Here is a 16,162-nt window from a genome sequence, read left to right as displayed (position 1 = left end):
GTCCTACAAGCAACATATAAGATTCCTTAACTGACCAATCAGCAACCTTATTGTCTTCATGAAGCTCACACTGATCCTAACTTCTCACTCCTGATTTACCAAAAATTTGATTGCATGTACAAAGGGAACATAGGGATGCCAATCATAGCACTAATATGAGTAAAAGTTTTATAGTATTTATAAAAAATAACATTTTTCATAAGGATAACCAATCTTACCTATCACTTTAAGCAGGTGCATTTGAGCATTTATAACATGTTTGGATGAGCTTGATTCAAGAAAGTAATTGTTTGTTTTAAAAGTTTTCTGTGATATCTTTTCAATTATAAAATATATCTAAATAAAATAAGCTAATTCAAATTCACACCTTTTGGGGCCATAGCAATACGTTGACTATAGTCAGGCGTGCACCACACCACTACTGCACGTATCACTCATAGTATTAGGTGCATTATAGAATTAGGTGACATATAATACGTTTGGTGCACGCCACTACTAATAGTATCTCCCAAGTATAAAAACATGAGACTCTCGTTTCTGTCACTCCTTAATACACATGTTATAAATTTTGATTAATATTTTTAGTCAACCAATGAAATTATAAATATTTAACTATCACTAACCATATAGCAGTACAATTTTGGATATTAAATAACATGACAGTAAGTACAGTATGTGTAAAAAGTTGTGTAATAAAGAACACTATCAACATTTCCCTTTCCACCTTTTGAAGCATTTGTTTTGGCCTTTGGGACAGGGGAAGCTACGGACTTAAAATTAAAGTGCACATGAGCTCATTGAAACAAGGACATCCATATTATACTATATGATTTGAGATCATGAAATATATTGGGCATACAAACTGAGTACATTTTTTCTAGTTCAGCAAATAAAAAATTACAAAAAAACTGAGAAGAAAAAACAGAGGGGGTAAAAGAGACACACACAAAGGCATAGAAAGATTTATAGATTAATCATATTGAAGGCAACCAGCAAAATTCCCAAGCCTAGAGCAATGGAATCACTTAAGCCTTCTCCCACTTGAGAGGTTTCACCACTTCCCATGTGAAGTCAGCATCATCTCTTCCAAAATGTCCATAGGCAGCAGTTTTCAAGAATCTTTTGTTGCCACCCCTCTTTAGATCAAGGTTGATAGAGATCATTCCAGGCCTGAAATCAAAGTTCTCTTTCACAATGTTGAGGATCTCCTTATCAGGGATCTTGCCAGTACCATATGTGTCAACAAAGACGGATAAAGGCTCTGGCACACCGATGGCATAAGACACTTGCACAATGGTCCTCCTTGCAAGTCCACTTGCAACAATGCTCTTCGCAGCTTGCCTCACAATGTAAGCTCCACTCCTGTCAACCTTAGTTGGGTCCTTTCCTGAGAAAGCACCACCACCATGTGCACCCCATCCTCCATAGGTGTCGATGATGATCTTACGGCCGGTGAGACCAGCATCCCCATGAGGTCCACCAATGACAAAACGGCCTGATGGGTTCAAGTGGAAAATGGTCTTCTCATCAAGGTACTTCTCGGGAATTACAGGCTTGATAACATGCTCTTTCAGGTCAGCAGCAATTTCATCGTTAGTGACAGTCTCATCATGCTGGGTGGAGATAAGCACGGTGTGGACACGGATTGGAACCATGGCTCCCTTGTCATTGTAATACTCAACAGTGACTTGGGTTTTCCCATCAGGTCTCAACCAGCGGCAGGTTCCGTTCTTGCGAACCTCAGTGAGACGAGCACCAAGCTTGGTAGCAAGAACATGGCTCAAGGGCATGAGCTCTGGGGTCTCATCAGTAGCATAGCCAAACATGTGACCCTGGTCACCAGCACCAATATCCTCGGGTCGTTTTGTGAGATGGCCATGCACACCCTGTGCAATATCAGGGCTCTGCTGCTCAATGTTGACTAGGACCTTACAGTTGTCAGCATCAAGACCAACATCGTCCGAAACAAAACCAATGTTCCTGCAAGTGTCGCGGACAATCTTCTCATAGTTAATATCAGCCTTGGTTGTGATCTCTCCAAAGACCATCACCAAGTTGGTTTTGGTGCAAGTTTCACATGCAACCTTGCTGTCAGCATCCTGTTCCAAGCAAGCATCAAGCACGGCATCGGAGATTTGGTCACAGAGCTTGTCAGGGTGTCCCTCGTTCACTGACTCAGATGTGAATAGGAAAGTCTCCGCAGCCATCTTCAGTAACTGTGGAACAACATCAAACAAAAATCAAACACAAAAACACAGGGCTCACTTGCTTAGGCTTAAAAAAAATTGATTCTATTAGGTAAAACCTAAAACCTAAAAAATGAATCTCAGTCTCTTTTTCAGTTAAACGGTTTAAATTAATATTAAGAAACACAAAAACCCTAAACAAACTCAGATTAACTCGTCAAAGGTAACTCCCATTTATAAACATTGCATATAGCAACTACAACTACAAATCTAATAAACAAACAAATTGCACGATGGCAGTTCAAGCAAGGTCAAAGTCGAATTCATTACTCAAATCTAGTAAATCAGAAGTAAAATTTCAAATTCGCCTTAACCTGACAGAAATAAACGTCATTAACACATGAATTCCACTAGATCTGAAATCATAAAGGCCAAACCTCGCATAACAGCAAAAATTAACAAGACATATAGCAGCAAAAACACTAAGAAATCTCAGCAAAGCAAAATCTACTATATAATGCAAATTTATATTAGTAAGGACCCATTTTGCTCAACCAAAATTCGTGTTAGTGAAAATTTATAAAATCCAAAAGATCTTAAATGTGGGTCAATTTTAGTAGGATCAAAATTAAAGCCGGTATTTAATCCATTTAAATAATTAATAAAGAGAAAATTATGCTAACTTGTTAAGAGATGGAAAAAGAAGAGTACCTTGTGAGAAGGTAGAAGATAGAGGAAGAAATGGGTTCGAGTCCAAATGTGTGTAAGATTGATCAATTTATAGCCAAATTTGAGTGTGGTTATCTCAATGACTGAAATACCCCTAAGTAACATGATTGTAATTACGGTTAGATTCATCCAATTGCATCTCCATTTCAATCTCAGCGGTCCATTTGGATTGGTGGTGACTCCAGATTAACGCGTAAAATACAATTAAGCCACTCACCAACCCCCACCTCTAATTTTTACAATCACAAATTTGAAGGGATTTTTTATATACAAAATTTGGTGAAATAGTAGATTTTTTTAGTATTATCGAGAATATTTTTTTTGTTTTTGATAATAAACTAAATTAATTAGTTTATTTTGGAACGTGTGATTATCTTTTTTAACAATTTTTATTCACGAAAATTAAAATATTAATATTTTGATTTTTCTAGATGTGAATGACAGATCATTAATTAAATAGATAAAACTTTTCCAATTTTATATATCAAACATAAATACTGCTTCTTATTATAAAGTTTCCAACTTTATTTTTGACTAGTTTCTACTCAAAGAAGTTTTCTTACCAAAAAAATCAAAGAAGTTAATTAGTTTTGGAATTGAATTTTTGACAAATAAGTAAATTAGTTTTGGAATTGAATTTTTGACAAATAAGTAAATTAGTTTTGGAATTGAATTTTTGACAAATAAGTAAATTAGTTTTTAAGGAAAAAACCTAAACAACGAGTATTTCTGAGCATTATTGAATATTATTAGTTATTTTATCAATTACTTAAACTGATTTATTCATTCTTTTAATAATTTTTCTAAAGTCATTTAATCATTATTATATTAATGATTACAAATAGTGAATCGTTTTTTCTTAAAAATCCATCTAGATTTGAGTAATAGAGTCATGGAAGATTCATCCATCATATATAACTATATTCAAATACTATATGCTGTCACTAACTTTGATTTTGACTTATTACATATTTACTCTTTACCGACCATTTTAATGGGTGGCCTGGTTCTGACTCGAATGTATCAAAGGTTATCACTCATCACCAAGATCAACATACGAGATTTTCCAGACAACATAGTCTAAGGTACAAGAAAAATATGAGGATTTATAATACTTTTAACGACTTTTCTTGGAGCTGTTAAAGAATTGGTAAATTTTAGAAGAGAAAATATAGACTGATAGACAGTGTAAGAGTTTTTTACATTCTCACTACATTATTTATTATTTATTATTCATTTTCAATTATCATTGACTCTTCAAAACAAAAAAGTAAGTAATCTAAATAAAGAGTGAGTAATATACTAATTGCGTATAAATCTTTACATTGTCAATGCATAGATATTACATTCATTTTAGAATTATAGTTAAAGAATTAAGAGGAAAAACATATATATATTTAAAGAATTGTAAATAAAATGTAATATTAATAGTTTGTTAACGTAAAGATTTTTACACGGTCTATATATTATTTGAAGAATCAATAATAATTAAAAATAAATGGTAAATAACTCATATTATAATCATAATAAAAATTAACCATGTAGACACTTATATAGAAGAATACGTGAGATTGAGATATGGATGATACTATAGAGTAATAGAGTCATGGAAGATGACCATACCACGTTCATGCTGTAGTTAGTTATTTATTCACTTGAGAGTGTGGTATTCATGCCACTAATGTTATTAAATTACATGAAATTCGCCCCTTCTTCTTTGTCGGTTTTACACATTAGTTCTCCATTTTTTTATGACTCCTTTTAACAAGTTCGTGATTTTCTCTCCTGTCTCATAATTTAAATCTTTATTAGTAAGTGGATTAGAGGAATGTAACTAGTGTTTAATATTCTAATTGTTTTTTATTTCTTGTATGTACATGTTAAGTTGATTATGTTCTATTATATAGTAACTTGTTCTTTTTAGTTGCTTTATCTTTTACCATTGATTTCAACATTGTTTATGCAGAGCCTTTATCATATTTTTGTGATTATGTATGACTGGTTTTGTCTTTCTGGTCGCAATAATATTGAATATTTCAACACGCTTTTCTACAGCTATTATTCCCTTGATTGCGTGCTTTGATATGGTTCCTTCATACCACTTGTCAATGGACGGAAATGATAAGTTTTAACATTCTTTCATACCATTTATGTATGAATGGGATTTAATGCAGTTTTATTAACTATTTTTCAAATATCTATCATTCATTTTCGATCACCATTAACTCTTAAAAATATAATATAAATGAATAGTGAATGATATATTGATCGTGAATAAATTTTCAGGCCAATAATATATATATATATTACACTCTTAAAACTATGTTATTGAAGAACAAGGATCCTCTCCATTAATGGAGAGGCAAGTGATTATTTTGCTCACATTTTTAATGGTAAAAAGGTAATTTTATAATACACAATAGGGTAAAATTGTTATTACATATTACATTTTGTGTGTTAATGTGTATCACTTGTCTCTCCATTAATGGAGAGGAGCCTTACTCGTTATTGAATTGTGGGCAATAAAATTAACGAAAAAGAGTTTTCTACCACAATAAAATGTAGATATTTGTTAATTTAAGTGATACATATTATTAGTGTATTATATATTTATTGTAAATATAAAGATTTATATAAATTTTATATTATTTATATTTAATAGTTAATGATTAATATATTAATAGTCAATGATGCATTGTTGGTGTAAAAACTGTTATTATGTTAGTATATATATTTCTCTCTCTTTTTATAGTTAATTTTTTATGCTTATTTATTAAGAGGATATAATATTTTGATAATTGAATAATTTAGTCACCATTTTTGTCCCCTTCCCTATACTTCCAAGTTCCAGTTGAATAATTTTCATTAGTCATTCACATCAAGTGATGTGTAAATGGGAACATTTGACGTTACCAAACACATGCGAGGTAATGAAGCAATAAGTTTTGAAAGGCACTTCGTAGCAAAGAAATTCCTACCAATTTTGATAATTGATTAGTCACAAGGGGTAGGTGGGTTATGGTGCTACGTCATCCTCTAATCAACACCAAAATGAAAACGAAAAGGTTTACCATTATTATGTGGAACTTTTAATTATTCCCCCATTTTATTAAAAAATAACATAGAAAAAAGTTGAATTAGAGTAATCGCTTGTTACACCCATAGAGTTGTTTGTATGCCTTAATAAAAAAGCTATAATGAGATTAATTTGGTATTCAATACAAATAATTGGTACAAAAAATGTAAGAGAATGTACTTTTATTCCTTCTAAGGTAGCGTGGGTGTGTGGGAATATATCCATAAATGGTGGGTCAAGGTGGTAAGCAATCTCAATCCGTTTGAATAAGGGTGTGTCTAAATTTCACAAAAGCGTTTCTTGCATGGAGAACGCGTAACTTTTATCATAGACTTTTTAAATGGATCCAACTTATATTACATCTATTGATGTGGAAAAGAAGTAATAATTATTGAAATGTGGGAAGGCTACTTAGTACTCATAACACACAAGTATGGAAAAACCACTAACCCGATAACAAGTAAATAATAAGACAAAAAAAGCATGCCCCATCTAATATAATTGAAAAAAGTGGTAAGCAAAATCAAACCAAATAATTGATATAGGGTGAGCGTCTCAAAATAAAACAGTGTGTAAAATAGGCAAAATAATATGGTAAATATTTTATCAGGAGAGGTGGTAATCACTATTCACTAATAATATTTCTCTACCTTGAAAAAGATTATTCATCAACTATTAATTGGAACACATCTTTAATACATAAAAAATGAGAATGCTAAATGAATGTCCTAATCATATGGATTAAAATATCTAAAATAGAAACTCCACATTAAAAAATATATTTTATGTATTTTGACTGAAGAAATGAAAGTTAATCCCATTCTTATAGGAAAACGATCAAAAAAAATTATAGGAAAAATAATTAAGAATAACTTAGAAATGAATGTTTTATTAATGCGTTAATTATAATAGGATTTTATGTTATTATTCAATTTATGTGGTCGATCCCAAAATAGTGAAATATCTGTTTTGTTTTTCATGTAGAATTTCTATTTTTTCAACAGAGCTACTTGTTACCTACTACTACTCATGCACATTTATTGGGCCTTTAGACAAAGGAACAGGCCAACCGACAGCACTTAAAGCCCATCTTAATATTGGTGTTTTAAAAGAGAATTTTTTAAGTATATTTAGAATTATTCCTTTAGTTTTGGAACATTTGAGGTTGTCAAGTCACTAATAACGTGTCTCTTTGATTGACTTGTGAGCAATAATGCCAGAAAATCTGACGGTGGAAGTAACATAATATAGTAAAACGATTCCGTAAACAGAAACCCATTCCTCCTTTTCCCATTTTTGTTTCCTTTATATTTTCCATTTCCATTACAAAGTCATTCTCACTAGATTTACGATTCCGTTATTGTTGTGTCTCCCTTATTTTGAATCATGGGCAAGATTAAATCTTTCAAACAAGAGTTCTCACTTGGTTTGTTTTTCTCTCTTTTCATTTCATTGTCAATTGGTGTATGTCATGATATTTGTATCATTGCATTCTTTGTTTTATGTACTTTATCCGGTATGAGATCTTTGGGTAAGATTGCATACATTTACCTTTATTATATAGCCTCGTGCTTTGGGCAGCTCTTATTTTGATCTCATGTATTTTGATTGGTTTTTAACTTTTGGGTATTGTGTGGCAGATGAACGTTTCAAGGAGTCACAAAACATCATAGTCAAATACCCAGATCGAATTCCTGTAACATTTCCTTCATTTATTCACACTTTACTCCACAAGACTAGATTTTTAGATCCCAATTGCTTAATATTTCAATTCCTTAAGTATTGGATAATTGTATTGTATATCATAGCACAACCACAATTGTTGAAAAGTGTTTAAATGGAAAAGTAATTTGTGTATGACATTTGTAAGCAACTCTTGAGTTCTATGATGCTCTTTATGTTAATGCATTTAGTATTATTGCAGGTCATCATTGAGAGATACTCTAGGACAGACCTGCCAGATTTGGACAAGAAGAAGTAGGTTCACTTTACGTTTTCTAACTATGTTTCCTACATCTTGATTATATGTTTTGTAGTCTTTGTGCAATGCTTTTAATGTAATTCATTCCATTTTTATAGGTTATAGAATCATTTGTAATATTACCATTAATGGCTACCTTTCTGCTTTTTCAATTTTATAATATCTTTGCATGTTCTTCATTTATTTTCACAATTGTTCTCTAATATATTGTAGTTATTGTAATCACATTGAATCCCTAATCATGACTAGATAATTGATAAATTTAAGGTCTATCTTGTCCTGAAGGGTCTGATTTTTTTCTAATTTTTATCTTTTAGATATTTGGTTCCTCGAGACATGTCTGTTGGGCAGTTTATACACATTTTAAGTAGTAGGCTAGCTTTGCCTCCCGGAAAAGCTTTGTTTATTTTCGTGAAGAACACCTTACCTCAGACTGGTAAATGCACCTTATCACTAAAATTGCTGGTATAGATAAGTTTTTATCTTAAATTTAACCTAATCTATTTCTTCCCTATGTTCTATCCACAGCAAGTCTTATGAACTCTATCTACCAATCTTACAAGGATGATGATGGGTTTCTGTACATGAGTTACAGCAGTGAGAAAACATTTGGGTAACTTAGTTTTGTTTGTTAATTCTTTTATGTATTTGGCTATTGGCTATTTACCAATTGCATATTGTATGTATTTGGCTATTGGCTATTAGTCAATTGTGTATTGTCATTGGCAATTGTAATTTACTTTAGTACATAATCTACTTGTATGACTTGACAGAATCTCTCATGTAAATTATGATTCATTGCACTTCAAATGAAATGTACAATTTAAAAGACCAATAAGAGAGCCATATCTTTTCTGTTAAAAGTAGAAGAATTAAGATGCCTGTGTATACATTTATACATAAATTGAAACCATTTCAGTTATAGAAAGCCGAATGGGCATGTAGTGGATTAATAGAATGCTTCATTTTTACTGCATTTTAATAGTATATATACATTACATATTATACATAATGTCTGAATAATCTTAGGACAATGCACGTACAATTCCAAGAATTGTAACCTCTGCCTCCACTGTGCAATTGTCCCTAACCAGATAACCCAAGTATTGACTGTTGAAATTACTTAACAAAATAAATCTGGATGAACCATTTTCATGATTTGAGGCACTGAACCAGTAATTAGCTGCAAGTGGAGAAAACAATATCTGTCAGTTATTGAGTTGAATCTATGCTCTTATATGGTTACTGGTTTGGACTTGCCTGTAATGTCATTTACTCATTCAACTCTCATTTTGTGTCACTACCATATCTCTTTGAGGAATTGAAACTATAAATGAGAACCAAACTTTACCTTTTCCAAAGTGATGCTTGGCTTGCTTTTGGTCAATGATGCGCAATTGTACCTGTGCATATATTCTGGAGCTTTGAGGAAGGGTTGTAGGCTCAGCTAAGGCAACGTATAGTGAAAGATAACTGCCCAATCCATCTCCTTTTCCTTTGGGATATAGTTTCATGTTCCTGAAAAAAAGAGAAAATAATACATCACTATGACCAATAAGTAAAATGTTAAGGTGTCAGAAGTAAAACAGAACTTATGGTCAGGTTCAAGCAAATACACTTTGGTAGCAGAAACTGTGCTAATCACAGTTTACTTTTTTTAAGCAATTTATATCAATTTATCATTTTTTTAGTTGGATTGAATTCTTCATCTTTCCTTTAATTAACTTATAGATCCAGAAAAAAAGTTGGAAAATGATATTGGAGTGCATCCAGTAAGTTAAGGGAAAAAATGGGTTGATTATTTGTACCAATTATAGTTTCCAGCATTGAAGGGCTTAGAGACACAACATTCTGAAACCAATTTTGAGAAGTTGGTAACCTCCCAAATGTGCTTGTAGGTAATAGCATCCTTCATCATCACTAAAGATTCTCCTTTATCCTTGCTTCTTTCCCTGCAGACAAATACTTCTGCTCCAAATGCACATGTATCATCCACCAAATAGCCTTTAGAGCCATCATTGAAATCTTTTAGAGGAATAAATTGATCAAATCCCCATTCAGCCTTCAACTTGTGAAATCTCCTTTCATTTCCTATGACATCTTGAAATGAAAAATTCCTAAAATGGTTAAAGACTCTTGTACTATCTAAACAGCACAAAAAACTTTTTTCACCAAAGGGCTTTAAGACACACAATACCTTGAACAACTAAGTAGTTGTCCTTGTTCTGATCATGCAAAAACAACCGAAAATTGACATAGATTTCCCAACCAGGTTGAAGTGAAGTTGCTTCATTCAATGCCAAGTATAGTGAAACATGGTCCTTTACATTCTTGTTCTTGTTTCCATTTGGGTGCAGAACCAACTTCCTGTAAGTTTAAGGCATGTATGTGAGCATATTTATAGATTATCTTAACCTTTTAGTTATAGATTATCTTTAACCAAAATCATTGAGATTATTATTATCATTATGAACAAGAATATATGTATGTATACCACTTGTAGCCTCCAGCTTGAAATTCCCCTGATTCATATCTCTCTATTGAATTCTTTGTGAGGAGTGAAAATGATTGTACTTTCACTACGTAATGAGCTGGTGAAGAGTCTGATATAGAGCGTGTAATGCCTGCAATATTTTGAGTGACACATAATAATAATAATAATATAAGAGACTAGGTTCTTTTGTGCAAGTCATATATGCTTAAATGTTAGCTAGTTTTTCTTTGAAATGCCTTAAAAGAATTGTGTTAACGTGTCTTACAAGAATTGTAGTCTCCCTTCAAAACAAAATAAATAAAAAGCATGGGCTAGTATTATAAAAAGATCAATGCATTAAGGTCCATTTTAGCAAAAAGATTACCTTAATGCATATGTAATATTTTTTTAAACGATTAGGATAAGTAGTAGATATTGCTTTAATTCCTTAACTTTGCCTTACAGGTTCTTGATAGTACAATATAATATCATATACTTTTAACAATTGATCCTTGCTATACATCTATACAAAATATCTTATAGTTTTTGTAATATATTTTTCTTAAAAGATATTGCCCAAGAAAAAAGGGAGAGGCACAAACCATCTTTGGAATCCATGGCAGGTTAAGGAATGACAATAGAATGTTGACTATTTTGTGTTACCAATTCAGAATGTCCACTATTTGTAGGGATACAGAAGACTTTGTTTCCTTTACTTCCCTTTCCTTCAAGAAGATTGTTATTAGTTCAAGGAAGTAAGCATATATTCTCTGCTTGTCCCTTAACTACAGGCAAAAATGTTCTGGATAAGCCTTTTAAGGAAGATTTTTCTACCATTTTTTGTAAAAGAGGATTGGTTTCTCATTTAGGAATATTCTGTTCTTCAAATTGTATCCGAAGCAATTCTATCTTGCAAAATCACATGGCTTTTACTATGGTAGACGTTTGGAAAAAGAAAAAAAATCCCCATCTAAAGTAGAAGTACCTCAAACACAATAGTCTCTGCCTGATCCAACAAATATAACTGAAAAGTTACATATATTTCCAATCACTCAATGTTATGATGATTTTTTAAGTATACCATGACAAACTCTGTCATTTGGCTAGAATAAATGTTTGGTATGTATAACAAGTCTCCCTACACAGACGTAGCTTCCAACCTTGGCTTCGTATAACCCAGACTAATGAGTTTCCGTACCAATATTTTCTCAGCTTCCACCTGAAACCAGGAAAGTTGCAAAAGAACTTGAATAAATTAAAGTGAAAAGTGCATATCGAACTTAATACGTTGCTAAATTGCTACATAATATATGAATAGCATTAAAAAGGGTAGCTTAGGGCACAAGATCTTGAGACTCGTACTATTGTGAGATTTAGGGAGGGCCAGATCAACCTTACAACAAGAGGCAGGTTACAATTTAATAAAGGAATGTTTTAACTGTCAATTGCAGCTGTTCCATTACAATGTTGTATGGTATGTGTAATGGCAGTGCATTTCAAATTAGTAGACAAAATAGTACCAAAGAACCAGTCTGGTGCATGATACTAGTAGCAGGTGGAGGGCATAGTAGGTAGCGATTCTGGAAACTATGGCCCAAATGCACTGATATGTAGGAATGTAAGTGCTACTTACATTCATATATTAGTAAAGCGGGTGAGGCTATTGACACTATGAATTTATTTTCTACGTTTATCATTGATTGATCATAATTTTACAAAACAGAACTCAAATTACTAGGTAGAAGAGGGTGTTAGAACAACCAATATAGAAAGACGATAACATTCACACCGAGTAAAGTAATCAAATAGCTGAGCATGCAAGAAATATAAATTGTCACTCACATGACTTTCTACAAGGATCATTACTATCTACTTTGAGAAATTGACTTAAATATAAATAGGAACACCAAGATACTCTAGAAATAAGCAAAAAATAACATTTGTGTTGTGTAAGAGAGATGAAACCTCAAGCATAGTGTTATCCTTTGGAAGATTACAAGCCAAAATTATATTGACACCAGTCTTCAACACTGAGAAACAATAAAAATGATGGAAAGTGAGGAAACATGGGAATAATTTATGAAGCAACATCAAATAGATAAATGAAAAACATGATTGATTATTAGTTATTTACCTAATCTGCGTGCAATGCCAGAGCCTGTATTATCAAAAGTCCCTCCAAGTAAGGTAGTGGCAGATACCATATTGTTCTGTGTTTATCATCATCCACATATAAATATTAATATTTAAATTATCTAAACATAGTTATATACATAACTGTTTTAAATTGATCTCCACATATACAATTGCGGCTACAATATTGTGATTTCCGAGTCATCTCAACGACAATATCACGATCACAAACACAATTTAAAAAACACAGTATAAGGGAATTGATGAGAAAACACTCACAGGACGAGTGTGAGCAGCTGCATACAAGTGTCCTAATTTGGCAGAGTTATAACCAATCCATACATAAATCTGTAAAATTCATACACAACATAATAATCAATGTTTATATAAAATATTACAATCTCTTTGCAACAATGAAACAAATGATGTTACCTACTTGTTTGGGGAATCGAATGATCTGAAAATGTATGCTACCATCATTTAGAACTTCAGAGAAACAATTAACCTTCAATTCACCCTCCACCTTCTCCTTCTCAATCAACTTCAACTCTCCAATCTTCAATTCTTCTGAATCCTCCATTATTCGTTCCAAACCAAAACCCTAACCCCCTCTCATTTCCCAATTTTCTCATTTCACTTCGATGGGCCAAACAGAAGCCCAATAACATTTATGGGCTCAATTGCAGGCCCAATAAGACACTTCACCAACTCTTTCTCGCTTCTCTCTCTTTCTCACAGTAGCATCTCCGATTCAACTTTGTAACGTTAGGTAAGTTCCTTTCTCTCTCTATAACTTTCAGATTTCGAGTTTGATTTGATGATTATTGCTATCATAGACTGCGAAATTAAATTTATGAATCATTGTGTTGTGTTATGTGAAATGTGAATCAGAAATAATGGAAGGTGAATTAGCGAATATAAAGAAGTGGAATATACTGTACCCTGTTTACATCAATTCCAAAAAGACTATGGCACAAGGAAGAAGAATTGGTCTCACCAAAGCATGTGAAAATCCTACTTGTGCTGAAATTGGTGATTGCTGCACCTATTTTAAACTTCCTTTTGCTATTGAGGTTGGTCTGTTAATTTTCTATTTGATGATCTCAAATGTTGTGTCTCGATGCAATTGATTAGTGAAAATTGTATTGACGGTTGATTTAGTGATATAAATTTGTTGATAACTACAGATAGACAAGGCTTACCCACGTGATTTCATGCAAAGAGGGAGAGTGAGGGTTTTGCTCAAAAAGGAGGATGGAACCCTGTTTAATCCCGCCATTGCATCAAGTAACTTACTCCATTCTTTTATATTTTGATTGCCGTGCGATTTAGCTATCTGTTTTCGTAGAAATTTGAATCGTTGTATAATTTTCATCTCATATTTCAATGTTGGAATGTGCTTTGTAATGTGTCTTGGATTTGGTGTGTATACAATTGAGAAAGTTCCTTGCGAAAGAGTCGGTAAACATTGTCAACAGCCTTAATAGGCCACCCTGTTTCTGTCTCATGCTTTCTAGGCAGAATGTTGCTTTAACATACAGTTATCAGTTTCTTGATTATTCTAACTATTATGTTGGATATCCGGTTGGCACTTTCATCTTATATTTTCTATTCCTAAAAACTAAGTTACACTTTAATGTGACCAAGAACCCTTAGCTTTTTTGTCGGTGTGTATGAATTATCAAGCTTTGATATAAATAGGTAGCTTTGAAATGTATTGATACAATTTCATTTTTTAAAGGGGAAGTTTTGATTGATATGTATAAAAAGTCGGGTAGGATTATTCGGAGTCCCCCCTGGCTCCTTCCCCTCCTGCCCCTTTCCCTTTCTCTTCGCCCGTTAACCCTACCAAAAAGGAGTTGGTTGTCTTATTTGATTTAGTCAAATGAACTTAATTGAAGTTTGATTAGAAACCCAGATAAGCCCATTTATAGATACGCTAGAATTTGCCAATAGCATTAGTGCATGACACTTTTTTAGTTCATATGTTTGAACTACTCTTCATGAGCTAAATGTTTTACAGGTCTCAATTAAAAAATCTAGTTGTGTCTATCATGAATGGTTTCTTTTGCAATATCCTTTATTTTGGACACTGTTGATGTAGACACTAGCAACAACAGCAAACAGTGATTTTCCCACTTGGTGTAGTTGGCTAAATCAATGAAATAATGCCGTCGTGTTCCTTTGTTAACCTTGTCTTCAGAAATACCATTTAAATAAAAGTGTTCTAATGGTTTCACCGGTAAGTTTTAATTGGTCTCCTCAACCTCCAACTATTTGGCATCAGAGTCAATACTGATCAGGATGTTTCTCAGAAATGAAGATCAATAATGGAGTGCTTCTGTAGATGTTTCTCTTACTTTTCTGTGGTTGCTTGTATGTAGTGGATGACTAGCAGTAAATCAGTGTTGGTCAATTCTGTTTGTTACACTATTTTCTTGACATGTAGAAGGGCTGGCTCACTGAGGTTGAAGAGCAGAAAAGTGCAAGAGCCTAAGTCTTTCATCATTATTTAATTATAAGATTAAAATTGGTCTGGATCAAACTCTAAAGTTTTTAGTCACATTTTGTCACCATATTAATGAACCATCCAACATATAAGATTAAGCAGAACTTTTTAGTGTAGATGCAAAGATATCTAAGCTATTGAATGATGTAATATTATATGGCTTTGTTTTAATGTCTGAGACAAGCAGATACAATTCTTTTGTGAAAATCCCATATGAAATGGATGACAAAACTATTTTCTGCAGTTATTTTCTCTAAGTTGCAAATGCAAAGGTATAACGAGTCTGGAACATGCCTAATGTTATCATTTTTGTTGCATTTTCGCAGGGAAACAACTTATGCTTCGCATTGCAGAGATGGTACCTAGACATCCTGGAAGGACTAAGAAGCCAGAGGCTGCATCAACATCAGCTGCTGGAACTTCCACCAAATCTGGGAAGGGTGGAAAGAAGAGAAGATAATTCTGTATTTGATATATGTTTTAACTTGTTGATATTACAGTGTCTCGAGGGATGTATTATTTCCTATAGTAGGAATAATATATCCCAACTAAGTTGAAGTTTTCCCACCCCAATATGCGTTTGTTAACCGTTAGCACAGTGTTAACAGTTTTGCACTCCAGATTTTAAAGCCTGCTTACAAATATTTTTCTTCCTTATTTTGTAAATTAATGCAGGGAACATAATATTTTTTCTTTTAGGGTCAGGAGGTGGTTAAACTGGTCTCATTTCCACTTCCATGTTCCATGACTGGATAGTCTAACCGAACAAAAGGAATTTGCTCAGAAGCATGGTTCTCATTTCTCAATGGGACACAAAGTAGGAATGAAGATCTCATGTGACTTAACCAGTTATCTTGTTGTGTTTCTCTATTTGTCTTATCTTCAAGTGTATCAACGCACTTTGTATGATCTATTGTGCCACTATTCAGATATGAAATACACCTAATAATATACACAACATTTTTCAATCAAGATTCTCTGTTATTGAGATTAGATGTTGATGATAGATTTTCCTTACTTCATAGTTCATACCTTAAATGTTCGCTTTTGAACTTGGCGTAATTCTGAATTAGTG

General features: G+C 32.9%; 5 protein-coding genes and 1 long non-coding RNA gene across 11 annotated transcripts; 3 read left to right on the top strand and 3 right to left on the bottom strand.

Annotated features, from left to right (window-relative positions):
• LOC109362178 (S-adenosylmethionine synthase-like) lies at positions 769-3,035 on the bottom strand. 4 transcript variants are annotated; one of them, XR_002109373.1, is made up of 3 exons: positions 2,898-3,035; positions 934-2,216; positions 769-881 (listed from the first exon to the last, which is right to left on the bottom strand). XR_002109373.1 is itself a non-coding variant. In XM_019607793.1 (3 exons), exons 1-2 carry the CDS (start codon positions 3,018-3,020, stop codon positions 1,026-1,028), a joined length of 1,314 nt encoding a protein of 437 aa, XP_019463338.1. In that variant the 5' UTR covers positions 3,021-3,035; the 3' UTR covers positions 776-966; positions 1,012-1,025. The 4 variants fall into 4 exon arrangements, 3 of the variants coding, with proteins under 3 accessions (XP_019463338.1, XP_019463339.1, XP_019463337.1); XM_019607793.1 differs by having other exon boundaries at positions 776-966; positions 1,012-2,216; XM_019607794.1 differs by having other exon boundaries at positions 776-971; positions 1,016-2,216.
• On the top strand, positions 7,112-8,803 carry LOC109362182 (autophagy-related protein 8i-like). Its single transcript, XM_019607801.1, has 5 exons — positions 7,112-7,417; positions 7,632-7,687; positions 7,916-7,968; positions 8,290-8,408; positions 8,501-8,803. Exons 1-5 carry the CDS (start codon positions 7,378-7,380, stop codon positions 8,587-8,589), a joined length of 357 nt encoding a protein of 118 aa, XP_019463346.1. The 5' UTR covers positions 7,112-7,377; the 3' UTR covers positions 8,590-8,803.
• On the bottom strand, positions 8,752-11,149 carry LOC109362179 (MATH domain and coiled-coil domain-containing protein At3g58210). 2 transcript variants are annotated; one of them, XM_019607796.1, is made up of 6 exons: positions 11,048-11,149; positions 10,467-10,596; positions 10,170-10,339; positions 9,781-10,072; positions 9,324-9,490; positions 8,752-9,155 (listed from the first exon to the last, which is right to left on the bottom strand). In XM_019607796.1, exons 1-6 carry the CDS (start codon positions 11,061-11,063, stop codon positions 8,998-9,000), a joined length of 933 nt encoding a protein of 310 aa, XP_019463341.1. In that variant the 5' UTR covers positions 11,064-11,149; the 3' UTR covers positions 8,752-8,997. The 2 variants fall into 2 exon arrangements, with proteins under 2 accessions (XP_019463341.1, XP_019463342.1); XM_019607797.1 differs by having other exon boundaries at positions 9,781-10,063.
• LOC109362183 lies at positions 11,280-11,704 on the top strand. Its single transcript, XR_002109374.1, has 2 exons — positions 11,280-11,382; positions 11,425-11,704. It is a non-coding gene; the product is annotated as an uncharacterized LOC109362183 (long non-coding RNA).
• On the bottom strand, positions 11,461-13,167 carry LOC109362180 (proteasome assembly chaperone 4). The gene is made up of 5 exons (XM_019607798.1): positions 13,015-13,167; positions 12,858-12,926; positions 12,580-12,655; positions 12,411-12,475; positions 11,461-11,664 (listed from the first exon to the last, which is right to left on the bottom strand). The coding sequence occupies exons 1-5, from the start codon at positions 13,156-13,158 to the stop codon at positions 11,584-11,586; spliced, it is 435 nt and encodes a 144-aa protein (XP_019463343.1). The 5' UTR covers positions 13,159-13,167; the 3' UTR covers positions 11,461-11,583.
• On the top strand, positions 13,253-15,783 carry LOC109362181 (signal recognition particle 19 kDa protein-like). 2 transcript variants are annotated; one of them, XM_019607800.1, is made up of 4 exons: positions 13,253-13,347; positions 13,470-13,651; positions 13,766-13,865; positions 15,414-15,783. In XM_019607800.1, the coding sequence occupies exons 2-4, from the start codon at positions 13,475-13,477 to the stop codon at positions 15,545-15,547; spliced, it is 411 nt and encodes a 136-aa protein (XP_019463345.1). In that variant the 5' UTR covers positions 13,253-13,347; positions 13,470-13,474; the 3' UTR covers positions 15,548-15,783. The 2 variants fall into 2 exon arrangements, with proteins under 2 accessions (XP_019463345.1, XP_019463344.1); XM_019607799.1 differs by lacking the exon at positions 13,253-13,347 and having other exon boundaries at positions 13,428-13,651.

The sequence above is a fragment of the Lupinus angustifolius genome, chromosome LG12 (genome assembly GCF_001865875.1).
Source record: "Lupinus angustifolius cultivar Tanjil chromosome LG12, LupAngTanjil_v1.0, whole genome shotgun sequence".
In the NCBI taxonomy this organism is placed as follows: Eukaryota; Viridiplantae; Streptophyta; class Magnoliopsida; order Fabales; family Fabaceae; genus Lupinus; species Lupinus angustifolius.
The sequence above is the reverse complement of the archived record's forward strand: the minus strand, read 5'-3'. Positions and strand labels throughout refer to the sequence as shown.

Bases quoted from the DNA above. Each gene is read 5' to 3' on its own strand.
- LOC109362178 (XM_019607792.1), bottom strand. From the start codon at position 3,020: ATGTTACTTAGGGGTATTTCAGTCATTGAGATAACCACACTCAAATTT. The intron at 2,217-2,897 runs GTACTCTTCTTT...GTTGTTCCACAG, and splicing joins ATCTTCTACCTTCTCACAAG to TTACTGAAGATGGCTGCGGA.
- LOC109362182 (XM_019607801.1), top strand. From the start codon at position 7,378: ATGGGCAAGATTAAATCTTTCAAACAAGAGTTCTCACTTG. The intron at 7,418-7,631 runs GTTTGTTTTTCT...ATTGTGTGGCAG, and splicing joins CAAACAAGAGTTCTCACTTG to ATGAACGTTTCAAGGAGTCA. The intron at 8,409-8,500 runs GTAAATGCACCT...TTCTATCCACAG, and splicing joins GAACACCTTACCTCAGACTG to CAAGTCTTATGAACTCTATC.
- LOC109362179 (XM_019607796.1), bottom strand. The intron at 10,073-10,169 runs GTATTGTGTGTC...TTTCATTTCAAG, and splicing joins CAACTACTTAGTTGTTCAAG to ATGTCATAGGAAATGAAAGG. The intron at 9,491-9,780 runs GTACAAATAATC...TCTTTTTTTCAG, and splicing joins AATGCTGGAAACTATAATTG to GAACATGAAACTATATCCCA.
- LOC109362180 (XM_019607798.1), bottom strand. From the start codon at position 13,158: ATGGAGGATTCAGAAGAATTGAAGATTGGAGAGTTGAAGTTGATTGAG. The intron at 12,927-13,014 runs GTAGGTAACATC...TGAATTTTACAG, and splicing joins TCATTCGATTCCCCAAACAA to ATTTATGTATGGATTGGTTA. The intron at 11,665-12,410 runs GTTTCATCTCTC...TCCTGGTTTCAG, and splicing joins AGGATAACACTATGCTTGAG to GTGGAAGCTGAGAAAATATT.
- LOC109362181 (XM_019607800.1), top strand. From the start codon at position 13,475: ATGGAAGGTGAATTAGCGAATATAAAGAAGTGGAATATACTGTACCCT. The intron at 13,652-13,765 runs GTTGGTCTGTTA...TGATAACTACAG, and splicing joins AACTTCCTTTTGCTATTGAG to ATAGACAAGGCTTACCCACG. The intron at 13,866-15,413 runs GTAACTTACTCC...GCATTTTCGCAG, and splicing joins TAATCCCGCCATTGCATCAA to GGAAACAACTTATGCTTCGC.